Source organism: Felis catus, chromosome A1, assembly GCF_018350175.1.
Source record: "Felis catus isolate Fca126 chromosome A1, F.catus_Fca126_mat1.0, whole genome shotgun sequence".
NCBI classification, from domain to species: Eukaryota; Metazoa; Chordata; class Mammalia; order Carnivora; family Felidae; genus Felis; species Felis catus.
Genome location: NC_058368.1, coordinates 161,652,939 through 161,668,850, shown reverse-complemented (window position 1 = coordinate 161,668,850; position 15,912 = coordinate 161,652,939). Strand labels below are relative to the sequence as shown.

At 35.4% G+C, this 15,912-nt stretch overlaps 1 protein-coding gene and 1 pseudogene across 1 annotated transcript in view; one reads left to right on the top strand and one right to left on the bottom strand.

Annotated features, from left to right (window-relative positions):
* ST8SIA4 (ST8 alpha-N-acetyl-neuraminide alpha-2,8-sialyltransferase 4) overlaps positions 1-8,272 on the top strand; it is a 100,184-nt gene extending 91,912 nt beyond the window's left edge. The window contains 1 exon segment of the mRNA XM_003981165.6: positions 3,930-8,272. Within this exon segment, the coding sequence (XP_003981214.2) occupies positions 3,930-4,212 (283 nt within the window). The 3' untranslated portion in view covers positions 4,213-8,272.
* Positions 8,273-9,928: 1,656 nt separating this feature from the next.
* On the bottom strand, positions 9,929-14,583 carry LOC101090484 (annotated as a pseudogene).
* Between the last annotated feature and the right edge of the window lie 1,329 nt (positions 14,584-15,912).

The following is a 15,912-nucleotide window of genomic DNA, read 5'->3' as shown; positions in this document are numbered from 1 at the left end:
GAGGAAGAGAAGGTAAGACACCTGGCTTAGCAAGAACTGACCTTCCATGGTGGGAAGTAGTGAGACCTATGGAGGCTACTGCATGTATAAAAAGTTAGAAATGTTCAGGGCACCTGCATGGCTCAGTTGGTTAAGCGTCTGACTCAGTTTTGGTTCAGGTCATGATTTCATGGTTAATGGGAATGAGACCCATGTGGGACTCTGCTCTGTCAGCTTGAGATTCTCTCTTTCCCCCTCTGGCTCTGCCCCTCCCCCACTTGCTCTCCCTCTCTCTCTCAAAATAAATAAACTTAAAAAAATAAAAACTTAGAAATGTTCAATAAAATCTAGGGTGAGTTTGTTTCATACAACAAGACAGAGTATTACAACATTCAAGCAGAAAGGAAGAGAAGGAGGAAAGGAGAGAGGGAATTAATAGTATCTGAAATAAAACTTAGCCTAGCTGGTGAAAAAATATTCTATGTATGTCTATGAATGATATATTAAGACTAAAACAGTCAGAGAAACAAGAGGATGCAGCACATTATAACAGTAGTTATCTGCATGTAGTTGACTTATAAGTAATATTTTATTCCTCATTTTTTTCTTCATATTTTCTACAGGGAAGCTGCATTGATTTTGTGATGAAAAATATCAATTTCTATAAAAAGAAATAATACAGAGAAACTAGATTATTTGCTGAATTGAAAATATTGCCAAATTTGAAATTACAAGAGAAATGAATTTGAGATAAATATTAGAACAGCTTATCCTGAATTAGAATATAAATAGTTCATTATTTTATAAATGCATTATTTTCAGTTCAGTTTCTTCCTAATTAGGATTTAAAATTTAAGTTAACATTCTATTTTTGATTAACTCTTTAAAAGAAATTTGTGGTCTTCAAATGCCAGCTTGTACATAAGTAGATACTGAGCGATATGGATTTTAAAATTGTTCTCTGGATTTTGGCTTGTAAAGTTGGCAGATATTATCTAACTGATTGTGCTAATAGAGTTTAAAAAGAATATCCATTTTTGTCCTCTTCACATATGGAATGTGCTCCTGGGCAAATACTGAATATCGGTAATTTATGTTGGCCTATACAATGTCAGGCCCAACATTAGATTTATAATAAGCGCATAGGAATTTCTTACTGACTATATTTGGATCGGCTCCTGTGTTTTTTAATTTCACAGAATGTTATTAACTGTGGCCTTAGTTCTCAACTGCTTTAAGGTTTTGTTTCAACTTATCTGTTACATGTTGATACCATTTAGTAAGGTCTGTTTGATAAATGGCATTTATTTTGTTCTTTTTCTCCAAAAATATCCTGAAAATGGGTAGTTAATTTTCTTTGAAATTATTCAAATTGTTTCAAGCCAAACATCAGACAGTTTTAGAATTTCTAAAGCAAAGTGTATTTACACCAGTGTTTGAACTGCATGGATTAAAGTAACAAGTTTCTAGAGCCTCTCTACCCATTACTTTCAAATAGGATGCTTTGTGATCTGAGTTGAGTTTTCAAAACACAATTTTTATTAATATTAATTAATTAATATTCTAGGTATATCTTTCCTATTCCAAAATTCACAAATTTATTTCCTCCATAAAAACCTCACTGAAGTCACATCACGTACCTGAGAATTGTCCCCAAAATTACATGTTTCTATTGTTTTGTTCTGGATGTACTGATGTCTCCACTATGCTCTTTTGCCTGCTAGCTTTTAGATGTCAGGCGTTTGAGGGTAAGGAGATGACTTCACTGATTTTCTGTTGTGGTATCACATGGGGTGCCCTGGATCAAAAAAGGTTGAGTTACTATGTATCTGTGATACTATTTTAAAACATTTAGGCCAAAAATTTTGCCATCAGCGTTTTTTTTTCCCCTAACACTATAATTGCTTATTTGTATTCATAAAAAAGTTGCTTTGGTATTTTGTCTATGAATGATCAGAGTTGAATGAATATTCAGGAAATCTTTCCAGAATTAGAAAATGCAAAGTGTTTATTTATAATGTGTTCTTGAAGTCACATATAACGTGACCTTGGAGTCCCATATAAATAATATGGTATTATACTATTTCCTGATAGCTTTTTTTTTCTCACTTTAGAAATAACATAATTCAGCACAAACTTCATATTGTCAGACTATTCCGAATCATTGACATTCATTGGTGGAAATAATCATTTTTTGACTGAGTTTGATCTTGCTTCACCTGTTTTAAAAATTTATAAATAAATGCATTTTTTAAAACTAACCAGCTTCATCAACTGACATCTGTAATCACACACAGATCACATTACAAAATTTTCCAATAAGAATCATTCTATGCTAGAACATCTGTTTTCTCAAAGCTGAGACAGCTTTGGTCTCTATCAGTCTCTTCAAAACCTTCAAACCATAGTTTAACTAAACTTCTCACACAGAATCAATATCTGGGTTTCTTCATGATGTCAACAATGCATGCGCTATGGTTTTTGTTCATTAGCTACCTTTGTGTTATGAGAAAATTCTTATATAATCTTCCTTGAAGACTCCTTCCAAATGTTCTTTACTGAGAATAGGCTTTCTTAAAAAACTTTTGTTACAAAAGATCTAAAGTGCATTTCATATGGCTCAAAACATTTAGCACGTGGCCTTTACCCAATTAGAAAACTAAAAGATGTGAAAGGTCAATCCTGGTTCAGAGAGGGAGAAATGAAGGGGGAAAAAAGAGGAACAATAATGGATAAGTATCTTTTCCCTGTTTTGGATGTTTGTAGGGAGGTTTCAAAGTCCAATATTTCTTGATCAGCATTCAGTAGTCTAGATGTATTTGATGTCCCCTGGAAAACGTCATAAATTGGTAAAACAAAACAAAACAAAACAAAACAAAACAAAAAAAAAAAAAAAAAAGGAAAGAATACTGTGTAAATCCAAGGCAAGTGTTTAAACAAAGCAATGACCAAAATTTTATATAATCTTGCCCTTACATTTGGATGGCAGGGTATATATTTCCCCAAATAAAAGACAATAGTAAAAACAAAAATTAAAAAAAAAGAATTATTAACTTTATTTTATTTATAATTGGACAACTTTGAAAGTTAAAATCTATACCATTCCTCTTTTAGCTGTTTCCACAAGAGATAATGAATATGCCAAGAAATACTGGAAACCCCCTTCTTTGCCAGGGGTGATGATTAACTTGTGAATTTGCATGCTTTTCAGGTGAACAAAGTTTGACAACAATGATGGATCTGAACATTTTGGAGTATTTTATCACCTTTGAAAATGAACAGTATAAAATACTTATCAGCATTAAATTTATTTTGCTTATTTAACAAAGTGTTAAACTGAATAAGTGGTGAACTGTTTATGTTCATATGTTATTTGTTTTATGTCGTTGTTCTGTGGGTTGAGGCAACATTTTTAATTAGCTTTAGTAAAATGGGATTTGGACAATTGAAATGAAATAAGTCAGTATAATGCAAGTGAAGCATTTGTTTGGATTTTTAATTGAAATATCAGAGATTTTAAAAAACCCAGGGGCAAAGTTTCAAATTTTCTTTTTCTAGGAGAATTACTCAATCTTTGCCCAATTACTGTGTCTTTTATAGTCGTATTTAACACTTTCTGAGAAGATTCTATTCTGTATATTATGTATTTGGTGCTAATTCATTTTGAATATGAGATTCTACAGTAATATTTACATACTTTCTAGGTCCCCTGTTTATTTATATGACCTCAAAAATAAGGAAATAAAGGATAAGAGAAAATAATATAAAAAGATTAAATTTCTAAATGCTTAAGAAATATTTCTTCAGGAATCTTTTGATTGTTATTCATAAGCATACTTTTCAAATTTGATTTACTTTAATTCCACATAGTATACTTTGCTGTAGGGTATGTTGTGTGTTCCTCTAAATTCTTCTCTTCTGTGTGTGTGTGTGTGTGTTTTCTTTTCCAGTTACTGGCTGACAAACAAAGTTCCCATCAAAAGACCCAGCACAGGTCTCCTCATGTATACACTTGCCACAAGATTCTGTGATGAAATTCACCTGTATGGATTCTGGCCATTCCCTAAGGATTTGAATGGAAAAGCCGTCAAATATCATTACTACGATGACTTAAAATATAGGTACTTTTCCAATGCAAGTCCTCACAGAATGCCATTAGAATTCAAAACATTGAATGTGCTACATAATAGAGGAGCCCTGAAACTAACAACAGGAAAGTGTGTAAAGCAATAAAGCACATTTGAAAACATACAAACAAACTGAATATGCACTTCTTTTCTGAAGATGCTTCCTAAGATTTGAAAATAGGATCCAGAACAAGACTGAGTTTCAGTATCCACCAATTATCTGAAAGGTGATAAAGGACATTTATGAAAAATCCGCTACCAGCTGATGAAATACCTGCAAAGTGCTCTAAAAAACATATTTCGACTTCAAGGGTCCTAGTAAGTGCCACTTCCACTAAGAACACAGTTTGAATGTATAATCAGTAGTGTTTACAAGATCCAACAATGCACTTGTCATTAGTTAATGAGGCAAATATGTTCATCACTGTTGGGCTGCCACGGCAATGCCAAGCACATTAGAAGAGTAACCCAGCCCTGGGGATTAAACCATCCTTGTCAGAAGAAATCAAGATGGAAATAGTTGGAGCAGTGAAATCCATAAGATTAAACAACTCAAGTAAATGCCTTCAGTCAAGACTCTGAGTCTGATCATGAATTTTATGTTTTTGTTTTTGTTTTTGTTTTTGTCTTCTGGAATCTCTTTTGGTTTGGGTATTGGGTGCTTAGAAATCCTTTCTGAGATAAAGATGAATGAGATAAATAACCTTTAAGAAATCATTTTTAAAGTTCTTATATTTTTAAAGAGCAATCACACAATGACTTTGTAAAAACGTTTTATTTTGCACAACTCTAAACCTCCAGAGTTTTTCCCAGTGGTGTAGAAGGTACCAGCTAAACTGTGCCACTCAGTAATCTTGAGCCATTCTAAAGGAAAGATGTTCAATGTCATCTGAGATGGTAAAATTAGCAGGAAAAAAAAGTACTTTTGGTACCAAAGATTATACTGATGTTTCTACACAACAAACCATTCTCCTTTCATGAAAATAATATATTAATATATTATGATGCTACTAATACAGAAGTTGTCTTTAAATATGTTGAATTTTTCAAACTCAAACTTTATTTTTATTTGAAGAAGACTTCCGTAACTTTTACATTTCATAATAATTTTCTGGAAGCATTTTGCCCTTTAGGATAAATGTCAGACTGATAGGGCTGAAATCTGACTTCCAGTTTTTTGATATTCCCCTTATTACTCAAATGGAAAGATTGGCATTCTCTTTACATTACTGTTAAGTTTTCTTAGTGCAGAAATAACGTGATTAATAGAATGCTGTTTCCAAAACAGGGATGATTACTTTTAAGAGGTTTAATAATGAAACTGTGTCAGCATTTTGCACTTCAAGTGAATGAAGTTGACCAATATTTCCTCTGTGGTTAAATTTATTCACAGTACTACATTAATGTGTTTTCAAAGAAGCACATGAAATTATTAATAAAGTGATTCAAAAAGTTTTAACATGTGATAGAATTGACCAATGGGCCAGTTTTCTGTTAACTTCTACTTCAGCGGCAGGTAATTCTGACAGTGAATTGTTTAGAAAGCAGAAGTCCTGTGTTCCCACTTCTACGCTTGGATTGAAACCCTTAGATGACCTCTTGTTTCTTAGGGAAGGCAGTGTAAGAAAAGAAGAAATAGTGTGGGGAACATATATGTTTTGTTTCTTAGGGAAGACAGTCTGAAAAAAAGAATAAATAGCATGGAGATTATATATATATATATATATATAATCATAGAATAGGATGTCCACAGTAGTACAGTTCTTAATATATTAATAATACATGGTATTATTTTTAAAAATATAAGAGAACCTTGGGTTTCAAAATCCTATTTTTTAGAATTCATGTGTCTCTAAGAAAACAAAATAGAATGCATAAAGGAGATACATAGCTAAAAATGCTATGAACATGATGTACTTTTATCATTAACCTCTTATTACCTAATGGAAATCTTAAAAGAATTAGGCACATGTTTTGAATGTAAAGTTGAAGAGTCTGATTTATGTAACAAATCCAAAGTAGGTAATTTATAGAACCTTAATTTTTACTGTTTGTGGGTAAGTTGTTGGAGTAGTCTTTAATTTGAATTCGATAGAAAATTTGAAGTCACAAGTAAATTCTGGTAGGTACTATCCATCTCAGAGCTCATTAAAAGTATGTCTTACAAAGCAGCAGCAAAGAACCTTGCCATTTTTACTGCATTATCAACAAATGTATTTCAACAATTTTAAGGCCACAGCAAAAGCATCCAGCCACTCATCGTTTTGTGCATTAATGTTTATCTCATAGATGCATTGAGTAGTGCCTTTTTAGCTTTGCATTGCTTTGTTACCCTATACTTTGTGTTCTCTAAATAAATTGCCCAGTTCTGAAAATGTTCAGCATATAAAAAGGGCTTCAGTATCGACTGAGACTACTTTTGTTCATCTCAGGGAACTTTCAATACTCAAGAATGAATTCAATTAAAGGTATTTAGTGTTCAAAGAAAACAAACTGTACAAGACCATTTCATTCCCTATTGTATACCTTTCCATTCACCCCACCACCTCCACAATCTACTGTGGCCTTCTTACAGGGATAAGGCAAGGAGATCACTAATAGCAAGAAGAAGAAGAATTCCGTTTAACCAATAAGGGCCAAAAGGGATCATGATAAAATAAAATTATACATACGTACTTGAAACATCTGAGTTTTTTTTTTCTTTTGAGACTATCTATCATATGTTCACAGCTTTAATTTTTTGTTTCTTTTTCACAATTTACCCCTGTACCTGGCAATGCTCAGGCAGCTGATTGTGAAAGATTCTTGTCCTTTAGAGAACATGGTTGTTACTGTGCTGTTGACATGAATAGGCCATGGAAACATTTTCACCATTACCCAGCCTGTTCTATACTTAATATTATGTTGCTCAAATAAAAAAAAAAAAAAAAAAAAAAAGAATCAGTAACAGATTTTCCGGGCAAATCTAGTGATTCTGCCCATGGGACTGATGAAATTACTGTGGAAGTTTTTGAGTCTCAAAGAAGGTGCTGGGCATTCAAATGTCTTTCTGTATTGTATATCATATGAAATGTATATCAATCGCTAATGGGAATTTCTACATATATGCTTACATAAGAAATTTATTTAAATAATGCTATGGGTAGTGTACATACCAACTAGTTATTAAACTTCTCCACAGGAAAAGGGTGAACAAAGTAATTTATTTCTAATTGAGCCACTTAGTCATAATGCACACAGTGTGGTATTTGGTTCATAAGAGTTGTTTTCACGTGCTTATTGTTGGGGGTATCTATAATTGTGGAAGAGGTGTAGGAAGAGTTACGTATTGTTAGTTGTTACCTCTACAAGTTTGAAAGTTTCCTCATTAGACCTTATCAAGTTACCAATGTTTTGAAAATTGAGTGAGAGAGGGTTATTGTGCATATCTGACAAAAGAAAATCCAAATAAAGCCCACCTAGAAATAGATATTTTATTATATATGTGCTATAGATATATCTATATAGTACAAATAGACATGTGTGATGCATATATACAATGTTATATATGTGTGTCTGTGTTACATACACAGAGTCTGTAATATACACGCACTAGATTTGTGTTATGCTAACATCTTCAGAGGCTGTGCTGTTAAGCACTCTGGAGATAAGACCACTTTAGAATAAAGAAGTTCTTTTGAGACTTCTGTTACTAACCTGAAGAGGGATTTACTTTATAACTGAATTCTATTGTTCATACTTAGAGTGTCAATAAAGGTCTAGTATGGCCAAATCTTAAAAAAAGAAAAAAAAAGAAAAATTAAAAATTAAAAAAAGTTTTGAAGCTGGCAATGTATTTGACTTAGACTTTTCAGATTGTGGCTCCGGGCCCTGTGTCTCCATTTAAGTAGCACCTTTTAATAAATACTGTTTCTTTGTGTAGGCAAAAAGCACAAGTGTTTCAAATGTATATAGCAGGAGAAAAAAAAAAGAGTTTACAGAGATAGCACTGCTGCACAGGATAATTGCTACTGAGTATTTCTTAAATCATTTGTGGAATTGAAAGATGAGATTTATTCTGTCAAGTTCATTCTGTTCAACACTGTTTCCTATTGTTTATGTATAGCAATTGGGTGTAATTGTTTTATCATTTGTAAAATTGTAAAATAAATTAAATCCCCCCCTTTTTTTTCCAATTTTTCTCTTATCTCTTACATTTAAGCCCTCGGTTCCACTTTATCTGTCATTATAAGGAACAGGCGTTTTTGGGGTTTTTTGTTTTTATTTTTTTATTTTTATATATAATAAAGTGCATGAGTGGGGGAGAGGGGCAAAGGGAGAGAGAGAGAGAGAGACAGAGAGAGAGAGAGAGAGCGCATCCCAAATAGGCTCCACGGCCAGAGGCAAGCCTGACATGTGGGTGCAATCCCACAACCCTGGTATCATGACCTGAACTGAAATCAAGAGTTGGATGCTTAACTGACTGGGCCACCTAGGTGCTCCTCATGAGGTCCCTTTTATACCATTCTGCACTTGTAAAGCATTTGCTAGAGAACCATTAACAATGGATAATGAATATAGACCTTATTTGTACTTACATGATTACTTTTTATTTATAAGGATCCATATGTCGTGGGTAATCCTTATTGATTCTTGGGATAAAATAAGACCTGATGTGAAGCTGTAAGATGTATATGGAAATATTTCAGTTTTACAGATGAGATTGAGAGGTTATGTGATTTGCTGAGGGTCACACAGCTTAGAAGTGAAAGAATCAGGATTTGAATCCAAGTGGTCTGACTTCAGTGTTCACATTCTTACCCATCACATTTTGATGCTGCCTCGTTTTATTTAACAAAATTATTATTTAATGAACACAAATCAAAAGCAAAAGTAAGTATATAGGAGGGGTATATAATTTAGACGTTGGGACTGTCTGATAAACTATCCCTGTCCCAAGATAGAGCAATCATCCTCTGTGTCTCCCAAGTCAGTAGCTCTCTCCTAGATGGTGCTGGATAAACATTGCCAATTTTTGGTCCAAACTCTTCCTATATTTTTTTCATGCAAGTTTGATTACTTTTATGTTAGAACCTGACTTTATGTATCACAAAATCTACTACATTACAACTATATAAAACTCTCATTATGAGATTCCTATGCAAACATTTGATTGAATTTGGGTGTTTCATTCATCTCTATTAGCAACTACTGAAATATCTTAAGGTTGAAGTTCTGCAGATGGCAAAGTTCATGCATTTCCTACATTTTAAAAACTTTTTTACTAGTGTCCTCTTTATAAGAATAGGAGTAATTAAACTCCAAATTAAGGGGGCAGCTTAATGATTTCTCCTATTCACTAGTTTCAATATGCACAAGCCCATGAAAGAAAAACAATCTTGGATGTAAGAATAAAATTGTTTGATTCATTCTTTTATTTTTAACATTTATTTCTTTATTTTGAGAGAGAGAGAAAGAGACAGACAGACAGACAGCATGGGTGAGGGAGGGGCAGAGAGAGAGGAGAAAGAGAATCCCAAACAGGCTCCATGCTGTCATCACATAACCAACTGAGCCACCTAGGTACCACAGAGCCCTGGGCTGGATCTTACGAACTGTGAGATCATGACCTGAGCTGAAATCAAGAGTCAATGCTTAACCACTGAGTCACCCAGGAACCCCAATGTTTGATTCATTCTTAAAACATATATCTCAGTTACTTAGTTGCTTAGTTTCTGAAACTTCAATAAACAAGTTATGTGAAATAATTGAATGCCAATATAGAGCTCATGCGCTCTCTCTCTCTCTCTCTCTTTTTTTTTTTTTTTTACTTTTTTGTTTCCAGATTGCTGATTTCTGACTCAATTACCAAAGCAGAAGTTCTCAAGTAAACACAGAGAATACTAGTCCAGGACATGTTCCACAAAAATATGGTCTTTGGATAAGAATTTTGTGTATCTCTCCCTTGGAGATTCAGAAAATATATCAACATAGTAAAGGATCTGAGAAATCTTACAATAAAGAAAGGAATTTCTATGTGAAAAGACACTGGTAATTTTACATATAACTTCTATTAAGTGTGAAATTATGTTCTACACAACACACTTTGGATAATATTTCAGAACATAACAGTGCAGAAAAGAAAACATGTAACAGCAGGCAGAAAGGTGGATAATTAATTTATTCAGTGTTCTTTTTCTCACAGATCAAAATATTATCTAATAATATTTTCAAATATAAAAATATTTGAAACATTCTACAAAGTTTCTATATTAATTTTTACATTAACAATTATTCTTTTTTTTCCCCTAAAATATTAATCAGATCATGGCTACATTTTTTAAAAGCAGTCTCAGACCTAACTTTATTGCTCATTCTGGGCAATGGGAACAAATTAGTTAGCATGAAGGCATTAACAGCACAAGAAGAAACAAATGCTATGAGGTGCTAATTTGCATTTTCTAGAAACACTCAGTGTATTGTAGTAAGCTCTCTGCTGTCTGTCCGGCCCAACTTCCCTACCTCTACCCTCCCAACACCACACAGATGCACTGTCTATGAGCACATCTGTCAGTGCTGCCAAAATGTAAACACACTCAGTTGGTAGCAGATGTTTTCCCGGAAAGATCGTACGCTGGAGTTGTTTCACTGTGGGTTCCATGTTAGTTTTCTCCGCGATTGGGCATAGGGTCATTGTGTTCAAATAGATCATTTGTCTCTCAGATACAGAACAATAATGGTAGATGCAAGCTCACCTATTTGGCATTTACCATGTGCACATAAATAGAAATGTTTCTTAAGTCTCTGCCAAGAAGTCAAATTAAACAATATATGGGCCTTTAATGTACTCTAAGTCCTTATTTGCTGAGCTCTGCAAAGCTAAAACATAGGTTTAGGTAAAAGAAAACTAAGTATTCTCAGCTTTTCTATGGCCATCACTGTAATGCAATCTTGAGGATTGTTATAATAATTGCCTGTATTCATAGTTCTTAGTGCTACTTTTTATCAATATCCTAGGCACTCATTTATGTGGCAATTTAATTTTGTAGACACTGATGGCATGTTTTTCTTATGTGAGTTTATAAACTCATTTGATATGTATGTATTTGCAAATCTTCATGGTAGGTAAAATCTAAAAATACTTCATCTTATAATGGTTACGCTTATTCAAAATTTATGAAGTAATACTACTTATTAGGCACTCTACTAAACATGAGGTTTCCTTGGAAGAGACATACAAGAAAATAAGTAATCAGATCCTTCGGTAACAAGTATTCTATTTCTAGAGTTCCCAGAGAGGTCAGGAAGCATAAAGGAGGCCAGGCAGAGGACACAGGCTACATGGGGCATGGTTTATAGTCAGGTGGTAAAATCAAGACAAGCAATACTCCACTAACAAAGAACTAAAGAACACAAACTAGCTGCATTTCTCTTTTTTTTTCTTTTCTTTTCTTTTCTTTTTTCTTTCTTTTTTTTTTTTTTTTTTTTTTTTTTTTTAGTAATCTGAAGAGTAGGGTCTGAGAAACTATTATCCCATAAAATGGAATTCAATTCCTGCTTATGGACATTATATAATTTTCACCCCCACTCCTAACCAGAATCATTTAAAAAAATTTTTAATGTATATTTTTAAGAGAGTATGTGAGCAGGGGAGGAGCAGAGAAAGGGAGACACAGAATCCGAAGCAGGCTCCAGGCTCTGAGCTGTCAGCACAGAGACCGACGGGGGGCTCGAACCCACAAACTGTGAGATCATGACCTGAGCCAAAGTCAGATGCTTAACCAACTGAGCCACCTAGGTACCCCCTAACCAGAACCATTTTTGAATTATAAGTTTAAATAAAACTGAAGTCCTCCCTAAACCAAATACCTACTACCAAGGCCAAATAACTGCAGACCTACTGAAATTATCCACTGAATAAGATTCTCCACTTCCAAATATCTCTGTTAATATTAATATCTACTTTGTTTCCAGCTAGATGGAATGCACCATAAAAAAAAAGTCTTGTACTTATCTCCAAGTAATGATTTTTAACAATGATTTATTTTTATCACTTTGATACGTTTCTAAATTATCATGACTTTTAAGTTTGATTTTGGGATGGTCACAGATTTTGAAAATATACCTGGTCAAACTTTCCAAGATACAGAATGTGAGCCTTCTTTTATTACCTCTCATTCAGTGACCACACCCTCACTTTGCTTCATGGGCTTCTGTGTTTATGTCCTTATCTAAAATGTGTTTCTGAGGATTTTTCTTCAGTCTTCTTCTTTTATTTGTTTTTCCGCCTCACTTGTAAATTTTATTGTTCCTGGCGACAGGAAGGCAGGTAGCCCTCACCCTGTACAGAGAGTGTCCCATGTCCAGGCAGCTGGGGGCCAGGACCTGGTGAATCAGCAAGTTCAGCAGGTTGTAGTCTGGGCAGGACATCTGGTTGCCCGAGATGAAGGCCTGGCCCCCCTGGTTCTGGGACAGTGGGATCTCAAAAAGCTTCATATGCTCTGGTCATGCCTTTTTATACTTCTCCTCGCCTGCCTTGTAGTTGTATAGATAAAGACAAGGTATTTGCAACAAAGATCCTCCACATCGTCTTTCACCACATACACCAGAGTCATCTCCCACTGGTCTTTCTCATAGAGCCCAAGGGAGCAGCTTTCAGATGGCATTGGATTGGTTCAGGATAAGATCTCCATCCTGAAACTCAGGAAGCTGCCCATACAAACTGGAGGCCTTGAGTGAGTCCTGCAGCCAGGCTTCCTTGGTCACCACTTCTTTCTTCCAGCTCTGGCCTTGGCCAGCCAGCAGCATGGGCATGGCCTTGTAGCACCCATGAATAGGGAAGGAGACAATGGTGTAGGGCAGTGGTTGTAATACAGGCTGCAGGGGGGGTGGCAGAACTCTTCTGTTCTGTTTTTCTTTTTTTTTTTAACTATCTATCTATCTATTTATCTATTTTTGAGATAGAGAGATAGAGAATTCCAAGCAGGCTCCACACTGTCAGCACAGAGCATAGAGCATAGGGGGTGGAGGTGGGGTTTGAACTCACCAACCATGAGACCATGACCTGAGCCGAAATCAAGACTCATTCATGTAACCAACTGAGCCACCCAGGCACCCCTTTTCCCTCTTCTTTTGTCTCTACACCTCTAGATATCTTACCTATTCTGATGCTTTCTAAACTGGCACATGTATGGATATGTAGGGATAACAAATTTAAGGAATCTATCCAGAGAAAAAATATGCATATTCATGTCATATTCATAATATAGGTTCCCTTTAAAACACAGTTCAAAGTGGTTTTAATGCAAATAGTGTATTGGGCACATGTTCCCAGGGAGTGGAAGTGAGGAAACAGGGTGCCAGAGACAGAATGCTTGTGTCCCTCCAAAATCCATATGTTGAAATCTAATCCTCAATGTAATGGTATTTGGAGGTGGGGACTTTGGGAAGTGATTATGTCATGAGGGTGGAGCCATCATGAATGGGATTAGTCCTTATAGAAGAAGGGCCCCAGAATGCTTCCTGACCTTCTACACCATGTGATTACATAACAAGAAGATGGCTGTCTTTGAACCAGGAGGCAGGCCCTCAGCAGACACCCAATCTGGCGGTGCTTTGTTCTTGGATATCTCACCCTCCAGAACTATGAAAAGTAAAGATGAAAAGTTTATTGTTCATAAGCCACATAGTCTATTATATTTTGTTATAGCAGACTGAATAGAGTAAGACATAGGGAAAGCATAACAGTAAAGATGAGAACTATATAAAGATGTGTTTTCAAATTGTTTCTGTGGAGACTGAGTGCTCAGTCCCACCTGGACTGAGGAAATTTAGAAGCATCTCAAAATTCAAGGAATGTAAAGAAGAAGCAATTAGGCATCAGACTCTATCCTCCATTGAGAGTTTCTCCATGAGTGATAAACTTCCTGAACTTTTGGTTAGCATAAGTGAATTCTCAGGTAGCTCCCACAGATGTCCCAAGGCATGTGCCAGAAAAGCACCCAAGCAGTATGCAAGAAGCAATGCATGCTTAATATTAGGCACAGTCTGTGCAGTATTATTTGCTAAATCAATTACTAGCATGAGACATGAGGCAGGGAAGAAATGAGGCAGTGCACAAGGTATTTAATCTAATGTACCACTTGTATAGGCTGGTAACCTCCATTAATTCCAATCCATAACCAATCCAAATTGTCAGATGGCTGTAAGCTTTACAGAAGAGGATTAATTTGGCAATTTTAGTCCTATCATCTGTAAACCATTCCAAATCATAATTGGTATTCATCATCTCCTTCTTAGAATTCCCTCTCTTCAGCTAATGTGGGTTTCTTGTCTAAGAGGTGACCCAAATCTTCAAGGAGTTTGAGCACTTAGTTGACTTATCCATGGTGGACTCTGATTGCTGCAATTTTCCACTCAGATTTATTTCTGAGGACTGAAACAACAAGAGACACCCCGTGAATCTTCTGGGTCTCAGACATACCTCCTCCTTCCCCATTGTATAGCACCAAATCTATCTCTTTGTCAAGTTTAGGGTCAATTGCCCCTACCAAAATCATAACTCATTGGCATGAGCAGCCCAACTCAATGAGGTAGTAATCTTAGCTTCAGGTTAAGTGGGATCTTTATTGTGTCCGCTGGAAGAAACATTCCCACATTCGAAATCAAGACTTCTCATCTAACAGAGTCTGAATTGTGAATACCAGAAACAAAGATTTCTAAAATAGACTGACAGGAGTAATAGGAAAAGGAATAGGAAAAGTACCAATGGTACTTTTATTACTTGATAGGAAAAGGAACAGGAAAAGTACCAATGGTACTTTTATTACTTGATAACAAGACTGGAAGTCTAGATGTTAGAGACACAACATTATATATTGGCCATTAGTTTAATGGATATTACACATCTTAAAAGATAGCATACCAAAACTGCATGGTGTCTTAGCTCTGAGCTGTCATTTTACTGAGGAGTTAAGAGGTCCTTCTATTATCACATTAACACTTTATGGTGATACAGTGTGGAGTAAAACAAGTAGAGTCAGTGGTGATGGAAATGCATGCATTACCTCACCTTGTTTGCCATAAAATTGGCTTGTTAGTGCAAGGAAATTTTGATGATCCTATTCTAATGAATTAGGAGTCTTTTAAGACCCTGGATGATAAGGTTGGTGAAGTACTGAATGTAGGAAAGCAAATCCATACCCAGAATTATGTTAATTCTGCTAAGTTTAAATTATTGTCTCCTCTTGAAGGATCTAATTTGAAAGGGTCCAATAACTTCACATGTATCATTTCAATATGCCTTCAAATTGCTCAACTTGAGTGTGTACCATATTGAGGGCCCACATTGGTTGCTACCATTGATAGGTTGTACATTCAGCAGTGGCAATAGTTACTCAGCCTTAGTGAGAAGGAACCCACACTGTTGGGCCCATGCATAGTTCCATCTCAGCCACCACAGACAACTTGTTCATGGGTGCATTGTGCAAACACTGTACTGGGTGAGAAATGAGTTGACGCTCATCAGTAGGATGGGTCATCTTGTCCACCTAGTAATGACATATTCTTCTGTGACAGAGGTTTTTTGTCTCTGTCAAACATGAGATACACAATAATCTAAATCTATCTGAAAGTAATACTCCAGACTTCCTTTTTTTCTATGTTCCGATCTTTGTCCTTCTAGGTTCCTATTCAACTAGTTAAATCATGTGTCACTTTGATACAGAATGAATGACCAAGCATACTACTCCCAACTCTGCTCACTGGGAGGGTTCCCTCTTACCACTGTCCTGTAGGACCACGCTCGGATTGTGCTGAAGTACAGCAG